Genomic DNA, 16,968 nt, shown 5'->3' on the forward strand with positions numbered 1-16,968 from the left:
AGGATTTACTGTAATTTCTGTGGCCGATTGAGAGGATGGAAATCTTTAATGACACCATGGGGGTCCTCCTGGCAACACCATCATGTTGTTGGTTATTTTGTCCAACACTATAGTACTGTGACATGTAATGAGGCTTAAGTGCCACCTCGAGGGCTCCCTTTTGAATACAGAGCAGGCAATGGCAAAAATAACGTTATTTCACATGTTTTTTTGCTGTGATATAATCTAATGAACCCCAGTTGCACCAGATGGTCCTGATGGTTAAAGATGTATAATATTGTATGAAGTTTGTATGAAGCGAACTCCTCAGGCCTGTGAGAGCTGACAAATCAGTGCAGATTGGGCTTTTCGGCTAATGAGACAGGCACTAAACCTGAACGTTCAGAGAGAGGATAAATAGAGGTGCTGTGGCAATGGACATTACAGTAAAAAATAAAATAAAATCTTGAAGATTCAAGCATGTCAAGTTTTTTAGTACACCCAGACAAAAATGTGTGAACCTGAAATTGAGCATAATAAAGGATCTTTCAAGTTCTTTGGATAAAATCCTGAAATAAATGCTGTCCACTTACCAACATTTTTCCAACTCAAACCCTCTCTCTCAAACAGCATAGTATTACTGTTAAGTAGGTGATATTAAATTAGGCATAACATGTTATAAAGTCAGAGATTATATAGACCTTATAATGACAATAAGAGTTTGACAGGATAAGCTTAACTAAGACAGTACTTTGTATTAATCACATTTCCACCCAGTATGATACTTGCCTCAGACCAGGTTATCAAGTGAAATCTATTTATTTTGTTACAAGAACTTTTCTTTGCATCACTGTATGAGTAGTGAATGGTTACTACTTACTACTTACGGTTACTACTTACTACATAATATACAGAAGAGTACCAACACTATAGGTAACTGATGTTGAGGAAAACTACATTTCAAATTCAGACCTATTCAGAACACATGTGCTGCTGCCATCAGAACGTAGACATATGGTAATGTATGTTCAAGAACAACACATTTAATTGTTAATTCTGTTGCAGGAAATACTGGAATTCATTAAGTTAATTTAGAAACAAATAAAAGTGAACATTCTGTAAGTGTAAGAGAGACTTGTTTTAATGTGCTGGGTCTCAGTATTGAACTAAAGTGTTTACCACTGATCTGAAATAACGTTGTGTTAAACTGTGATAAAAGTTAATGATATCAGTGGATAATATGACTGGTACAGCCCACGCAGCTCATTATTTTTAATTAGCCCCACCTTTTCAGTATGTTCCTGGCAGCATTTCATGACATTGCTGCTCAGTGTCTTTAACTACTGAATACTGAGGCCTGAAGGCAATCTGATGTCTGACTGTTTTCCACATCAAATTATGTAACTGCAGCCCAGACTAGTTAATTTTGGATGTTCACAATTTCCCCTTCCATTTATTGTCCTGCTAGGGCAGAAGCTTCGTGTCTGGGTGCTGATTTATGTTCAGACAGTGAACAGAGAGTTTAAATTTGTATTGCAAAACATGATGTATACATTATTTAAAAAGCTTAGTTTTTGAGTTAGTATTAAGCATTTCCTGTATTAGAAGTCATGGATCATAAGCATATGCTTGTAAGGTTCATAGAAGTATTGTGTTATTACATAATTTTCTGGGATTACCTTCAATTAATAAAGGTAACAGAATGCGCTTTTGCTTTTGTTACCTTATTTATTTGCAAATGGTAAGCATATATATATATATATATATATATATATAGGTAGGTATAGGTATAAGTATAGGTATATATAGATAAATCTGTGGTCAGTATGATGTAAGTGGAAGAAAACAAGTTTGTCTAAGTATTTGACAACTGAGGCTGCCTTCGCAATCACAGCTGCATGATTTCCCCTTTTCTCCTCCTGCAGACTCCTATAATTCAATATTCATTACCACGCTTGTTTATTCCAGCCTGCACTGCATAATAGAGACAACTTTTAATAGATTGAACTTAGTTTTGTGACAAGCACCAGACGTGTTTCTGACAAAAACAGACACATTATTTCAATTTCCAATGCGATGACACGAACGATGCACAAACTTACTTCAGAAGGTGTCTGTTGGTTAAAGCTATTTCAGCTTCAAAGACTTCTAGTTGTGGCTTTAAGCAAATAGTGTACATTGCAGATGTTTTGTTGTTGTTGTTTTTACCACTAAAAGATAAAGTATTAACAATTCATAAATAGAATATCTGATGCCCATATATGGGAGGGAAAATGTTGCATGCTTTAAAGGAAAGAGCTCAGCATTTTAATGTAATGTAAACCTTTTTAATATTTCACCTTTAACATAATAAACTACTTGCAAAGAGCTACTTTCATGATTAAACCATATTGCATAACATAATTTCAAGATATTCAGACAGAAGATGAGAACACAGGGTTGGTTGTCTCAGTCAAAAAAGTTCAGTCACATAATCTCATACATATTCATCATTGTGGCCTGGTTTTTCTGTCACAACAGTCCTCAAAATAAAGCTGTTGATTATCCATCAAGCAGATTCTAAATATTTATTTCTAAATCACTGCAAATATATGAAATGCTGTCCCTATAGGTGGCCAGTGTTACAGCTGGTACCCACAACAACTGCTATACACACACACATGCCACTAGCTGTGTTTTGTTTGGCTTTGCTGCAGTTAACCCACTCTTCAGAGCATTTCAACCTGACTGCAATACAGTCCACAGGATGTAAACACACCAACAGGGTAGTCACGCATCACTAAGGAATGTATCATCATGAATGGAAGGTGGACGTAAAAGAGTACATTTTGTATTATGTACAGAAAATAAAGAATATTAAACAAATAAAGCTGCTGCAGGATCTCATCGATGTTAAGGTTCTGTCCAATCAGGAACCCCTGCCGGACTGGCCCTCGGTACCCATCCCTTCAGTATCTGTTTTTTTAGATGGGAAAAACAACTACAGCACCTGTATAATCCAGTATAAAGCAACACGATATTATAGGAATTACAGGCTAAAAATCCCCATTAAAGGGTAACTACACCAATTTACACATTACACATTAAAGTGTGTTTACAAGTTTTAGGGAGAAAACTTTTGTGGCTCGGGAGGAAGCTGCATGTAATCTGATAAGTGCCTTCCAGTGATGTCACTCAGTGGCTAAATTGCAATTTGGGTAATGTGGGCACAGTTTTGAAAATAAGCCCACTGATCTAGCATTGCACTCCTATAACACTGTTGGACTCGATACAGCAGGACCAGAGATATCACCGTCTTATTCCATGCATTCTTCTCTGTGTGCAGTAGTACCTCCAAAGACCTGTAAACGCACCTCAGTGCGTAAAATTGGTGCCATTAATGGTGCAATATGTAAGAATTGGCCACCTGTCAAATTCATACTCAAAACAAAATAGAGGGTTATATCACCAGCGTTACCTCTAACTGCTGCCAACTTTAGCTGCCCTTAGCTAGTTAGCTCAGTTAGCTGTGCAGCTAGCGGTTCAGACTGGGAATTCGGGGACCAGGGGGAGTTAGTTAGTGTTTACACTGCTAGCAGAGTAGCTTTAGGACAGGAGGGGCCAGGGATAGCTAGTCAGCATGCTAACTTCAAATTGTGCACTAAAATGCTATATTTTTCTGACTTTGTTTTCCTGGAATCAAAGTAGAACTACAAATATTTCTCAGGTTCAACATTCATGTTGACTTTCCCTTTCCCTTTTTGCAAAACTTGTTGTTTCTTGGATTGCCTTCTTCACCCTGTTTTCTGTAGAAATCATGTCCACAGTCTTCTTCACTTATAAATATTAAAATAGTTTTTAGTATTGTCAGTGTTGTGATAATCATCTTTGGCAAAAAATATTCCGAAATTAAAGGCTAATTATTTTTCTCTTTTGTGTTTCATTTGGCAGATAAAGGTTATGATGGGAAATTGCAAATCAAAGCCAACAGTTTCATCCGCCTGTTGAAAACTGCTTTTAATTATATCCTCTTTGACCAAATCACACTGCTTTTTGAGAACTGCTGCGCCGATTGTTTTTGAAGGCGTTCAAGGGGTTATATGTTGTCAAAAGTACAGTTGTTAACTAAACTTAGTCCTTGCATTAGCTTGGGGAATTGATGACTTTGCAAAAGCTCTTGTAGCTGCAGAATTACAAATGCCAGGAGGGACTTAAATTCCCTTCAAGCTCCCTCTAGACAAATAAAAGTGAACTGATAAAGACCTTCACAAAAACCAACACACCTCCCACTCAAATAAAAACAACAAAGGAATAACAAACAAGTCTTGAAAGCCACCCAGTGGGATGACCAAGGAGAGGTTTGTGCATACAAAAAGGATTTCTTGAATGCACCTGCGAGGTGTTTTACCCAGAAACGAGAAGTATCCCTACATCCGAGTCTCTCAGCTTTCTGGAGAGTCATAGTAGTTGCTTTACACGTGCTTCAATTCTGGAGGATTAAAGATAAAAGAGTCAATTCAAATGCTGTCATTTGGCAAATGCATGTTTCTAATCAGGAATTAGGGCCTTAATAATAAAATGGATGTGATGAGCATTTTCTTCTGGTGCTAAATCTTACAGACATTCATTTCAAGCATGCAAATCAGGGGCAGATGGAATTAGCCAAGAAGTGTGTGGGGGATGAGAGATGTGTCGCTAGGGGTCGACGCCTTTTGTGGAACATAAGTCCCATTTATCCCAAATTAGGACGGGTGCGGCACTGGTTCGCTTTGATGTTCGTCTTGGCGGGGGCCTGGGTGGAGTGCAGAGTGGGGGACGGGGCAGATTGCTGGAGCACAAACAGATGTTCAAGGCTCATCCTTTGAGGTGGTGATGAAACGTCGCCACAGCAAGAGTCTTTACATCCCACTGTCAGTCAGTTGACACAGAGACAAGGGCAGGGCTTCACTTGCCACTCTAATGGTGCTGCATATGGGCTGCTATACCAAGAGGAGCAGATCGAACAATTGACCTACATCTGTGCGAAGTTGAAGGCTTCTGTGGATTGCAATGTATTATTAGAAAAACAACTCTGTAAGCATTTGATGAAAAGTAAAATCTCTTCACAGTAGGATACCGTGGATACCATAAAAGGATGCTGAAACGGTCATGAACCAATTTTGGAAAGTGGTTTAAGTCACTATTAAACCAAACAATGCAGCACACAGGAGCTTTTATCCTACATCTGTCTTCTCAGCCTCTTCGCTCTACAGTTCAACAGGTTTATAATGCTGCACAGGTTGTCATATCAACATCTCATCAATGTCAAAATGTTTGCTTTAAGTTTTTCTTATTTGCACCTCATCTAACTGGTTGCATTTTCACTCTATTTCCTCAGGAATATGACGACGGCTACGGAACAGCTTATGATGACCAAGGATATGAATCATACGACAACAACTACAGTAATCAAGGACAAAAGTAAGTTTTGCTATTTTTCCAAATAAGCCCCTACTGATGGGCATTTACCAGCTCAGTATTCCTAGAAATTATGTTGGATTCACTTCCAGTCCCGTATGTAGAGAGGTGTAAAGCGCACAATCACCCAAGTTTGCAGTTAACCTCAGCTACACTGAGTATTTTAGTGTCTTTCAGCTCAATGTTTTGGTTATACTTTATTGTTTGGCTCACTGCTCTCTGAACCAATGCAACACAGCTCTGATACAACACAGAACACTGGACAAAACACTACACAGACAAAGTAACAAAGGCTAGCAGGTGAAGATAGAGGAGCATAAAGCAGCTGAGGAACCAGATACCTTTCTCAGGTGTTGGTAGAGACCAAAACACATTTTGTTGTTGCTGCTCCCAGGTGGCCAAAAGCAAACCAAAACATAAAATAATGCTGTTTTAATGTTTGCAATGTGCATTTTGAAACCAGAATCACCACAATGTTCTCCTAACTTTAACAATGCCCTTCTTATTATTATAGCTGCCAAATACTGTGTATTGTAGAAATAAATCATATTAAGCATGTTGGCATTGATAGATTAAAATGTGATCCTGAAATCTAATATTAAAAAAATGTCCAATATTATTCTTTGTGATGATAGAATTGGCATTTCCATGCAGTTTACAGGTGTTTCTATTATTGCGGCCACCTCCTTATTATCAGTAAAGGTAGGCTTATTAACAGAGATCCCTCTCTGCATGATGCAAGGGCCACATATTAAAATACAAAATTATCATAAAGCTCAATCAAAATCTCTCATAAAGGGCTTATTACAGGACTCTTCTACTAGACTTAAATGCATTTAGCTAAGTGTACCTAATAAACTGGCAACTGGCTAAACTGATGAGGAATAAATAACTCCAAAATATAAACTGCATAATTGTGTTTTAATACTCTTCAGAGTTCAAACCAGGCAAAACCATGACAATGACAGCCCCCCAAACAGCTTGAGTAAGCATGCTGAATTAAAAAGCACTTGAATATGTGATGAGTTGTATTTATGTCTCTCTCCAAGTCTCAGCTTTATGAGCAGCATCTGAGGGCAGCAAGCCTGCTGCAGTGTGGCCATTTGGTCCTGAGTAAATGTAAGAATATGAGGTAAATGTGACTATTTGAAGTCTTTTGGGCTCAGAACAGCTGGATTATGGTGCATGAGCTGTTAGGAGTCATTTTCTGCCCTGTTTGAAACTCCAAAGAACACTCGCTGTTAATTAAGTATTTTGTGAAGTGTAAAATGTTTGGACTGACCTTTAAGTTGTCCTTTAAGATTAACTCATAAAAGTTAGATATAACATTGGATTGGATTCCACCTTATAAAAACAGTTAGTAGATTTGAAAAAGATCACAGGTAACAGCAGCATCTCTAGTCCCAGCGTTCTGTTTTTGAATCCAGGGTTTTAAAACAAACCAGTCTCAGCTGACTCAGTGACATGTCACATTTTCCTCCAAGGAATTCATTGAAGCTCATTACCTTAAATGTATTATCTTTGTTTTATCACCATTTTAAATATCCGGCCAATGGTGCTCAATGTGATCCTCATCTCAATGCAAAATAAACAGTCTTAGTGGTACATTGCTCCATTTAACAGAGGGTCCTGCACGGCTAAATGCAGAATATCGATTTTCTTATATCCAGGGAGCTATCAGACTCTCCAAGCCACACAAGGTCAAAGGCTTTCGCTTTGGTTTGTTGGTGTCCCACTGTATTTCATCAGCGCACAATGTGCTACGTTTATGTATGCCTGCCTGTGCCACTTCAAAGACAGAATGATTGTTGCCACATTTCAAAAATTGGATTGTATTGGCAGCTGCTGGTAAGAAAAAAGAGAAAAGGGAAAACCAGACAGAGAAGAAAAAGGAACATTATTCTGTCCCTTGGCTTTTGTGAGCGGGGTGGTCGATGTTTTCTTTTGTGGAAGTGTCAGAATGTATGTCACCCAGACTTCATCCATCTTTGTGCTATCTTTTTTTTTTTTTCCCCAGATCACACATCCACACACAAGCACACACACACTGAGGATGTATCTTGAAGTGTTGCTGGTTAGGTGTAGAGATGCTGGCCATGGGGGAAGCACAGGTCCGCCTCGGGAATCTGCGGCTATTTGTTTTAAAAGCAACCTCGTGAATAATGGTGGGGGTGTTTTGGTGAAGGTGGGTGGGGGGTGGGGTCGGTGGCTTTGCGCAGATGAAAAATGGAGTCCATCATGTTGGGGCTGGAGGCTCGGTCGACTCAAAGAGATTTTCATGTCTGTTATCTGGCGGGAGACAAAGCAACTAATAGGGCACAGACATCGAAGCTGGAGCCTCCAGAGACAGCTGATTCACTTACTTCTTCTCTTATTTGTGTGTCCTGTGTCCTGGATTTGGCTAAAAAGTGACTGCTACTGCAGGCTGACATTGTGCATGTATACATTTAGGCTTTATGAACTGTTTCTGTGATATGGTTTGATTGAATTTTGACAATTTGTCCTTAAGTATAAGATATCTTATGTGTCTTTTTCTAGTTATTTGTCCTTCGTCTGATCCTGCGGGCAGTATATAAAGAATTAAATTCATAATTACTAATATAAGACATTGTAATGCTATCATAAAGCCACTGGTCCGTAAAACATATTACATTACAGGCCCACAGTAGTCCATTTAGTACTTTTAATTATTGTATTGCAGTTTATACTGCAACATAATGCTGTCCTTCAATAACTCCCCATCACAGTCACAATCCTATTTAGCTCTGTGATGGACAAAGGTGCATTATTTTCACCCCAAGCCTGAGGAAAGTCATAGCGGGTCCCAGCTGCAGCAGGGCCTGGAGGAGACTGTGTGCATGTGTGTGTGTGCCAGTGTGTGTGTTTGCGCATGTGGACGAGAAGTCTCCTAACAATGTTTCTCGAAGCCTAAGGAGCTCCCAGTCACCAATCTGAGCTCTGACTGCGTGGCAGGATTTCAGTTGCCGGAGGATAACAAGCAGAACAATTTACAGTCTCTCTCTGTCATGGCATTACCCCGATGGCTTACGCTCGAAACAGCCCTGCCATTTGTGAACACGAAGGGAAAGAAAGAGGAGAGTTTTAAAAGGCTCCTGCTTTTAAAAAGATTGTAATGCTGCATCAGTGGATACTGTTACCTTCATTATCTGGAAATATGAAATGCATTTCATACATGCATTTAGCATGGAATGCATTTAGGTATAGGTGGTCAGTAGCTTCTCAGTTGTATGATTAATATATTTTCTTACTATCCTAGATAATATGATTATAGGTGTGTTTCCATTTTAACTAAAAAAACAGAGCTGACCAGAGTCAGAATCACACATTAAAAGGATGCTATATTTGTGCAGAATGTGTTAATCGGCCATCAGAAAGGTACGATAAATGATTTTGATAATTACCTCCGCCAAGAAGGTTATGTATTCACCTGTGTCCATGTGTTTGTTGGTTGGTTGGTCAGCTGGAAAAACTACTGCATTGATTTCCAGAGAATAATGCATGAATCTTGATGAAAAATATAAGGGGTGTTTAGGTGGCTGGTATCTATGAGTGAGTACTAACGGGCCTTGGTAGAGGTATGCACTCTGCTGAGTGCCATCCTGGTTGATTAGTTGTTTAAGTGTCTTATAGAGCAAATCTGAACTTTAAATATCAATCTAACTTAAATATCTTTGGGTGTTTGACACACAAGTTATTGAAGTCTGCACTGCTAGAATGTTTCACTTTTTTCTGCAATTTTATGTATTAAATGTTGTCCTGTTTACTAAATTGAAAACATTAAATAGGAATAATCAACTGTACAAACCAGCTTTTGTAAGGTCTGGCCAGTTACATTAGCAATGACAGGCACTCTTTATTTCATTTATTTTTTTCAGTGTACTGTATCGCCCTCGTGCACATACACAACATACAAACAAAACAGACACAGACTCTTAAAAATCTTGCACCATAGCGCTGCTAGTGGTCAGAAAGTCGACAGGGTACTTTTAAATTGTGACTAAATCAAAAACTCAATACAGTCATCAGTAAATCAGTAAAATCATCAATACAAATAAAATGTTAAAAAGGTTTTCATTTTGTTGCCAGCAAAACCCACTTAACTATGAAAAAGAAAAAGTATATATTTAAATAAATCATTAATTTCACGCTGTAACACATTGTGGAAGACTTGTCTTTGTTTGTACAAAAGACAAAATTAATCCGTCTCAATTACAGCCAAGAAAAATGGTTTCACAGACTACCAGTACTCAAGTGAGCTCCCACTACTTTATGAGAACATTTTGAAAAACCGAGAAATGCAACTTACAGACAAAACTCCCTTTTAAATAAACAAAAACATATCATTTGAAATTGCTGTAACTACAATACATACTGGCATTAACATTTTACATTCTTGCAGCACTGGAGTACAATTGCCCAGTCACTACCACTATCGGGCAGTGATAGCGATCATAAAATCTTAATGTTCTCTGCTGGGTTTAAGTGGCACTAAATGCTATACTACTCACTTGTTATACTAACCACTGCTAAATGAGACACGACAACCTGTGTGACTATACTATACACATTCTGTCACACAGGACAGAGCAAAATTGAGTAATTTAGACATAATTAAATTTGAAAGGCAAATAAAGCGCTCACAACCTTAAGACATGAGGCTTAAGCTAAAAAGCTGTTTTTAGATGCCCTGAAGACATTTTGCGACATTTACATGTTTCAGAAGAGAGCTGACGCCTGGGGGGGCCTCGTGGAACGCTACCTCAGCATGACAGCCGTGGCAGTCGGTCCGCCAGCTTCTAGATCACAGCCTCCTCTTACCGTGTTTATACAACACAGAGCACTGAGCTATCATCTTTTTTTGGAGAGGCAGCAGAGGGCTTCATCTCCGGAGAGTTATCGGATGCTGTGGCGCTTAGGTACCAATCTACTGCTAAGGTCAAGGAGGCTGGAGAGGGCTGCTTGTGTGGAGAGCGTCTTTTAATTTTATTAGCAGAGAAAAGGTGACGTCTCTGTAGGGAAATGAGAGGGTTGACAGCTGTGGCACAGCCCTGGCTGGACACTTGGAGAGGGGCACGGCGAGGTCGTCTCGAGCAGCCCTGGTGTGATCAAAGCATTATTTCATACTTGACACCTCAGAGACTGCGGGCTGCTGACACCTCGCACCTTCCCTTGCATCTTGCTTTGGTACGCTTCATTGTAGGCCAGATCCCGGAGGCCCAGGGGGCACAAGGATAGCTATGTGACAGTGTTTTAAAGGGCAGACGCCTCCCTGAGGAACAACTGTAAATCTTAGTAGAAGAGATGGGCATGAATAGGGACAGAGAAGGAGAGGGGCTGGATTTCTAAGTTTCATGGTGTAGCTGTTAGAATCGATTGCTTGAAAGAGCCCCAAAACTACTAAAAACAAGTTTCACCACCAACACACGCACAATCCTCTAGTGAAAGCATTCAATGGGCATTGAATTTAGTCATTTCTACACTATCAGATACCACAAAAAGACTGTAATATCCAGAAGGGTGGAATGTATGAATATTTCATTGGGATGGTAGCTCTGTATCAAACATTGAAGAGTAAGTTATCAAACCGTTGAAATGTCCCTGATGGTCTCATCAATGTAGAGTCTTTCTGCATGCACATTCAGATAAGGGCACTCAATAAAAAACACAAAGCGAGGATTTAAGGGCGGAAAACACTAGCTAATACCAAACTACATTCACCAAGTATGCTTCTAGCAGCCTGTTTATTCTCGTAACATACAGCATCCAGCTATCTGCTGTAAAATGTGCTGGTCATGCAGTGAATGACTGGGTTCCCTTAGCAAAGTAGAAGGCTGTAAATGCAGACATAGGAGGAGGAAACTTATGATTAAACCATTCTGTTTCATATCTTCAGTATATGGTGTTGCAAATAGTGAGTAGTGTGGTGCAGACAATAGGTGTACTGGGTTTTGCGTTAAAATTACTGTGAATTATTTTAACAAAACTGGACTGGTGTTACCTCGGGACCTCTAGTGATTTTTAATAATTGAAGAGGTTTCTGTGATCTTAATCCTGTTCAAATCTGCCATGTCCATAATTTAAAGTATTAAAAATGCAATATACCCACTATAGTCCATCAAACACAGAGGTCATGTGATAATGTCAGTCCCGTGTGAATCTGAATCTCTGTGATTCAGCATCAGATTTATTTGTTTTTATTTTGTTTTGTGTTGTCAGACAATGGAACGAGTCCGACTTTGATCGCCACTCATGATATGTTGGACAGCAATCACCAGCAGTGTTGTGAGATCAGCTAGATTGACATGTAAAATTAGTGATGATGCTACTTCTTTGAGGTCTGCTAGTTGTATCAGGGCCCTGGGGCAGACAATACCCATTTAGTACAATGGGAATATCAGCATTGTGTTTTTTGACTCTGAGTACAGATTGGCTTTGTTAGCTGTCTGCTTCTGAAATGCCTGCGGTGCTTCGCAGATGCTGTGTACCTAGATGCTGTTTTCAAGGTAGACAGCTTGTCAAGATGAATGACAGCCGCTGTGTCGGGAATTAGACCATCTGAGGGGAAGGAAGGCGGGATTTACACCACTCACTCTGTCTCAAGACAAAAAGTTGCATATTGTCCCTTCAACAAGACATAACAAAGTCAGATTCCAGACAGTCACAACGTAACGACCCAAAAATGTTTCCAAATGATCAGCTTTTAAGGAGTACTGTAGACCGTCTTGACTTGTAGAGGCAGTATTTTCTCTGAAGGAGGATTTCATGTACTTTCCAAAAAAAAGGAAGAGAGTAACATAAATGGTCTGTTCACGAGCAGAAAGAAGACTCATTTGTAAAGTCAAATCTTTGCCGTAGGCCATTTTGTCCCTCTTTGTGGCTCTTCGGCAGGGGTTCAGCATTGGAGATAGCTATGCAATCAGCCACCACACTGAGCAATCACCAGTGTATCCATAAGGAGGGTTTCCATTTGAAATTATCTGAGCTTCATTTCAAACTAAAATGGTATAAAAAAAAAAAAGTAGTGCTATTTTTTTTTTCATCCATTTTCTTTGTATTGTCGACTGTGAAAGTCACCACTGGGCCGGCGTAATCAGAGAATTCAGTGAGGGGCATTTTCTGCAGCGTTTTACCTTTTCAACCATGTTCCAAGAATGACTGAAAAACATTATTACACAAGAAGAATCAAGGAAGTATTTGGAGGATTCACAGTCTTGATCAGTTAAAGTGTGCAATATGAAAAAATAGGCTAAGAGAAGAAAAGCAGCCGCTCTCCTCATCAGACGGGCGCTGCATTACCTCTCCAGCCCCTCATAATGTCCTACTAGATTTCTTCAAATTTATCACAGAGGGTTGGAAGAGTAATGACGATGTAAGAAAACAAAGTCCACTAGGGACGTGTACTACATCATTCAGATTTAACACCGCCATCTGTTTCGGGGTGCTCGGGAACGGCAACATCAGTGCTTAAGACAAAGCATTTACGGAGATGACAGATGCTCTCGAGAGGCAGGGTCTTTACCTGTGGAAAAGTAGGCCTGGAATCAGATGCCTGATGAAAGAGACACACTTATCTAATAGGTGTTGTGTTTGCCTCTCGTGGTGCACGCCTGCGCCTTTGAAAGATGTGGGGGTGTTTTTTTTCTTGGCCAGGGAAGTTTGGGGAGACACAAACCAGTGGACGCCTTCTGCTAATGAATGTCAAATCAAAAGCTGACCTATTTAGAAAGTCGAAACACTTTCACACCTATGACAGGGCAATATCTCGAGTGAGAGCTAACCACCCCAGGCACCTCATCTTATGTGTTCATGCTGCCAGCTGTGTACTTCCGACAAGGCAGCGCTGTGATATGGGATCAATGGTGATAAATGTAGACTGAACGAGGCAGTGGAGAGGGTCTTCAGGTTTTAGTTCTTTCATCTCATTCCACTCGGCAGCATTTCTTTTTTCATCACGAAGGAACCTGAAATTTTCTAATGAGACGGAACTTAATGTTTCATCTGCATGACGATACTGCTTTCTATGGAGATACATCTGATATCAAGCTAAATGTTATTGTGATTAAGAATTACAACACAAGCTCCATTAAAGATTTGAAGAAGTGTTTGATGCCAACATTGAGCTAAATACCTGCAGTCGTCTTGTTTCTGGGCGACAATCACAGTTCATTTCTACTTCTACTCCACTGCACCGCAGAGTCAAATGTACATAGATCATACCTTTATGTGACAATATTAGCTACTTGTGTATTGATAAACTGGGAAATGTATTGGGAAATTCACAAGCTACCCAGCAGTTTGTAAAGTAATATATCAGATATAAGCAGCTGCAACATTAAAGCCAAGAACACACCAATGCATCAGTAATTATAATCCAATTATGTAATACACAATATTTATTCTGAAATGGGCCTTTATGCATAATGAGTACTTCTTGCTTTTGGTACTTTTAAGTCTATTTTGATTAGAGCCTGACCGATATATGGGTTGTTTTTTTTTTATTGGCTGATATTGACCTCTCACGGATATACTGGTATCAGCATATACTGTATGCTGTCCGCAGTAAAAGGAAATTCCAAGTGGGAATTACTGTACGTGTCCTCCCTCTTTTAAAACATATTTTATTCATCAAAACAAGATGCTGTTTTCTTGTTGTATTGTAATCTGAAAGTGCTTCAAAAGGCTTCGTTTACATATTAACGTAACAAAAATGGTCTCTTTTTGTATCGTGTCACCTTTTTAACTACTCTAGAGTTTGAACGCCTGAATGATTAAAATTTAATTGGCCACTTTATGTTAGCATATTTGTTGTCTGCCAAGTTTGTTACAGGATAGCTTGTGGCAACACAAATGAAAAAGTATAATGTAATATATTTGACCTGTGTTAAACATTTTTTATTGCATCATAGATTCTGTATCATATCATAAATTGCTACTAACTACTAAAATCTGAAATCCACTTCTTAAATGGCCAAATAAGACAGTCTTTTATGTGTATTAGTATTGTACTTTCCTCTGAAAATCTTTACTCTGTAGCATTAATAAAGAAAGGTCATTTTCTGCTACAACGGTTAAATTACAGACCTCTACACTGCAGAGTGCTGATAGGTGTTAATGTGCTGCAGCAGATGCTGTGGAACTTTCGACGACACAAAGCAGAATTTTACCGGAATCTTTGACCTTCAGGAGGCATCTCCAGACTCACCGGTCTCTGTAATTGAGAAGAGAAAGTAACTACGGAGAGAAGTTGTGTAGCAATATTGATAAAATGTCACCTCAGGAATTAGAGGCGCCTAACAGCTTTTGTTGCACTCTTCTCCTTTGTGCAAAGAGCAGCTTTCAGCCCGCCAGACTACTATTATTGGTCCCTTCTGCCTTCAGCTACAGACTTTTTGTTTTTTAACAGATTTTTTTTTGTGAGATAAACAGGGAAAAATAAATGAAGGGAAAAAATGCTGACAGCCTACAGCATGTAAGCAAGCCTAAATAGTGTTAGCGTTGCGGTGCAGCATTCTGGTTTGTGTTATTTGGATGATTTTTTATTGTTGGATATGACACAGAGCTGCATAGGAAAGCCCATGATTACCCAATATGTCACATACGTCCCTGTACTGTATGCCTGTAAGCACCTGTGAATTGTGGAAAATTGATTTTCTGACATTCATAAAAAAATGTATGTGTATTTTAAAGGCAATCTCTGTGGAATGCACCTGTCTATTTTAGCATAATGTGAAATCTAATTATTTAGTAACCTGTCAGGTCCTGTCTCGGTGTGCACAACATGACGAGCCAAAACATGCATTCAGTTGTTACGTGTCTCTCTGACTCCCTCTCCTCTCCCTCCCTCTGTCTCTGCCGGCCAATGAGTGGTGTCAAGGATATTGCAGTGACTTGACATCTGTGGCAGATGCATGGTGGCACCTCTGCCGCGAGGGCTGACTGGAAACCTCACGCTCAGAGCAACAGCAGCTGGCCTCGCTTCTTGGAGGGAGACTACATTAGAGCACGGGAAAAGCCTTGTTTGCTTCTGCCGGCTTGGCATTGTTTGTAGTTGAATTATGAGCTGTGTAAAATTTATGCTAAGCCTGACTTAAGGCACAAGCCTCTTCAGGGAGCTGTCTCATGTCTCATTGAGCCTCTATAGTGCTCTTAAAACGAATCCTCCCACTGTCCTCAATTGGTCATGTCGTCTTGTTCATCCTCACTGAGAAATTGTTGCAGAAAACAATATAACAGCCAATCAGTTTGTCATGTTGTAGCTGTTGAGGAGCAGTTGTGGGGAGGCTGCCAAAGTAAGGATCACTTCACACAAAATATACGACAGCTTTATTTTACATTCCTGTATTAGTATTTAGCTGTGCAGAACATGTAATCGTTGTGTTTACACAGGTTTTAATGTTTGTGTTTTTGAGATTTCTGCCTCCAACCCGATACAACCGAGGTGAATACAGTTTTGTTTATCGTCATCACCCAGTAGAGCTTAGATTTTAAAAAAATAAATTCTGCACAATGAATCAAAATATAATGGAAATTTCAATCTCAGCTAAGTGCAATATTCCAATTGCAGAGGATGAAAAGTTTTTGATGAAGGTAAAATGTGTGGAAGAAACAGCATTATAATGAAGTACAGTAGTGCTGCAGAGATGTCCTGACCTACAAATCTCGTTCTCCAGATGTAAGAAAACATGTTTGTGTGGAACAGACTGTGACAAGTGTCACATCATTATGATTTTAGTATTTTTTTCAGTGGAAATTAAATACAGATGCAAAAATGAGCATTCCCACTGATCGTGACTCATACCAAAATCACAATATCTGTTTATATCTGCAGCACTTAAGACAAATTGGCCCCATTACATTGTTTTCAACTAAACGAAAAGTTCAGTGACAACTAAGGAGACCAAACCGGACCCAAATATGGACACAAAAACAATTCCGAACCAGGTCCGGGTCCGGGTTAAACAAATCCATTAAATCGAGGACAAATCAATGAAATAAGATTTTACCCTATTAAAAAATAATAATAATAAAATTCATTCAATATGTGGCGAACAATATTGACATTGTGGTGGGCAGCAAGAAATAAATGAATGTATGAAAAACACTGAATGAAGTTATTCTTCTGTGCACTCAAAAGTTTAGAAATATACTACACGACATTTTTAATTATTTTGCTACAAGTTGTCCGGTATGCTAGCTAAGACAGCAAACTAGCTTGACAACAGATATGCTAACGTAATCTAACCAAATTAGCTTTATTATATAGCTAAGCTGTAGCCTTTAGCGTGGAGTTACAGTACAAGTCCTTCAGCATGATGGTAGCAGACTCTTACAACTGACACCTTTCATAAGCACAGCAAACATATGTGTTGTATAAAAAATCTATGACAACATTCTGGTTTTCCATATAAACCTGTATCGTGGTACTATTACTACTACTAATGCCAGTACTTCTCAGGGTAGAATATATTGGAATTTACAAAGAGGAAGAATGGACAAAAAATAAAATGAAGATTAATAGCAACCTGAAAATGT

The 16,968-nt window shown here is 39.2% G+C and overlaps 1 protein-coding gene across 2 annotated transcripts in view; it reads left to right on the plus strand.

Moving 5' to 3' along the window:
• Positions 1 to 16,968, plus strand: part of khdrbs3 (KH domain containing, RNA binding, signal transduction associated 3) — a 117,908-nt gene that overhangs the window by 89,734 nt on the left and 11,206 nt on the right. For both annotated transcript variants that reach the window (XR_014624574.1, XM_084379042.1), the window contains exon 7: positions 5,336 to 5,418. Coding sequence is in view for 1 of the 2 variants with exons in the window: in XM_084379042.1 (XP_084235168.1) it covers positions 5,336 to 5,418 (83 nt within the window). In the remaining variant the exon portion in view is untranslated. The remainder of the gene's footprint in view (positions 1 to 5,335; positions 5,419 to 16,968) is intronic.

Source organism: Pagrus pagrus (assembly GCF_965226575.1).
Source record: "Pagrus pagrus genome assembly, chromosome: 17".
Classification (NCBI taxonomy): Eukaryota; Metazoa; Chordata; class Actinopteri; order Spariformes; family Sparidae; genus Pagrus; species Pagrus pagrus.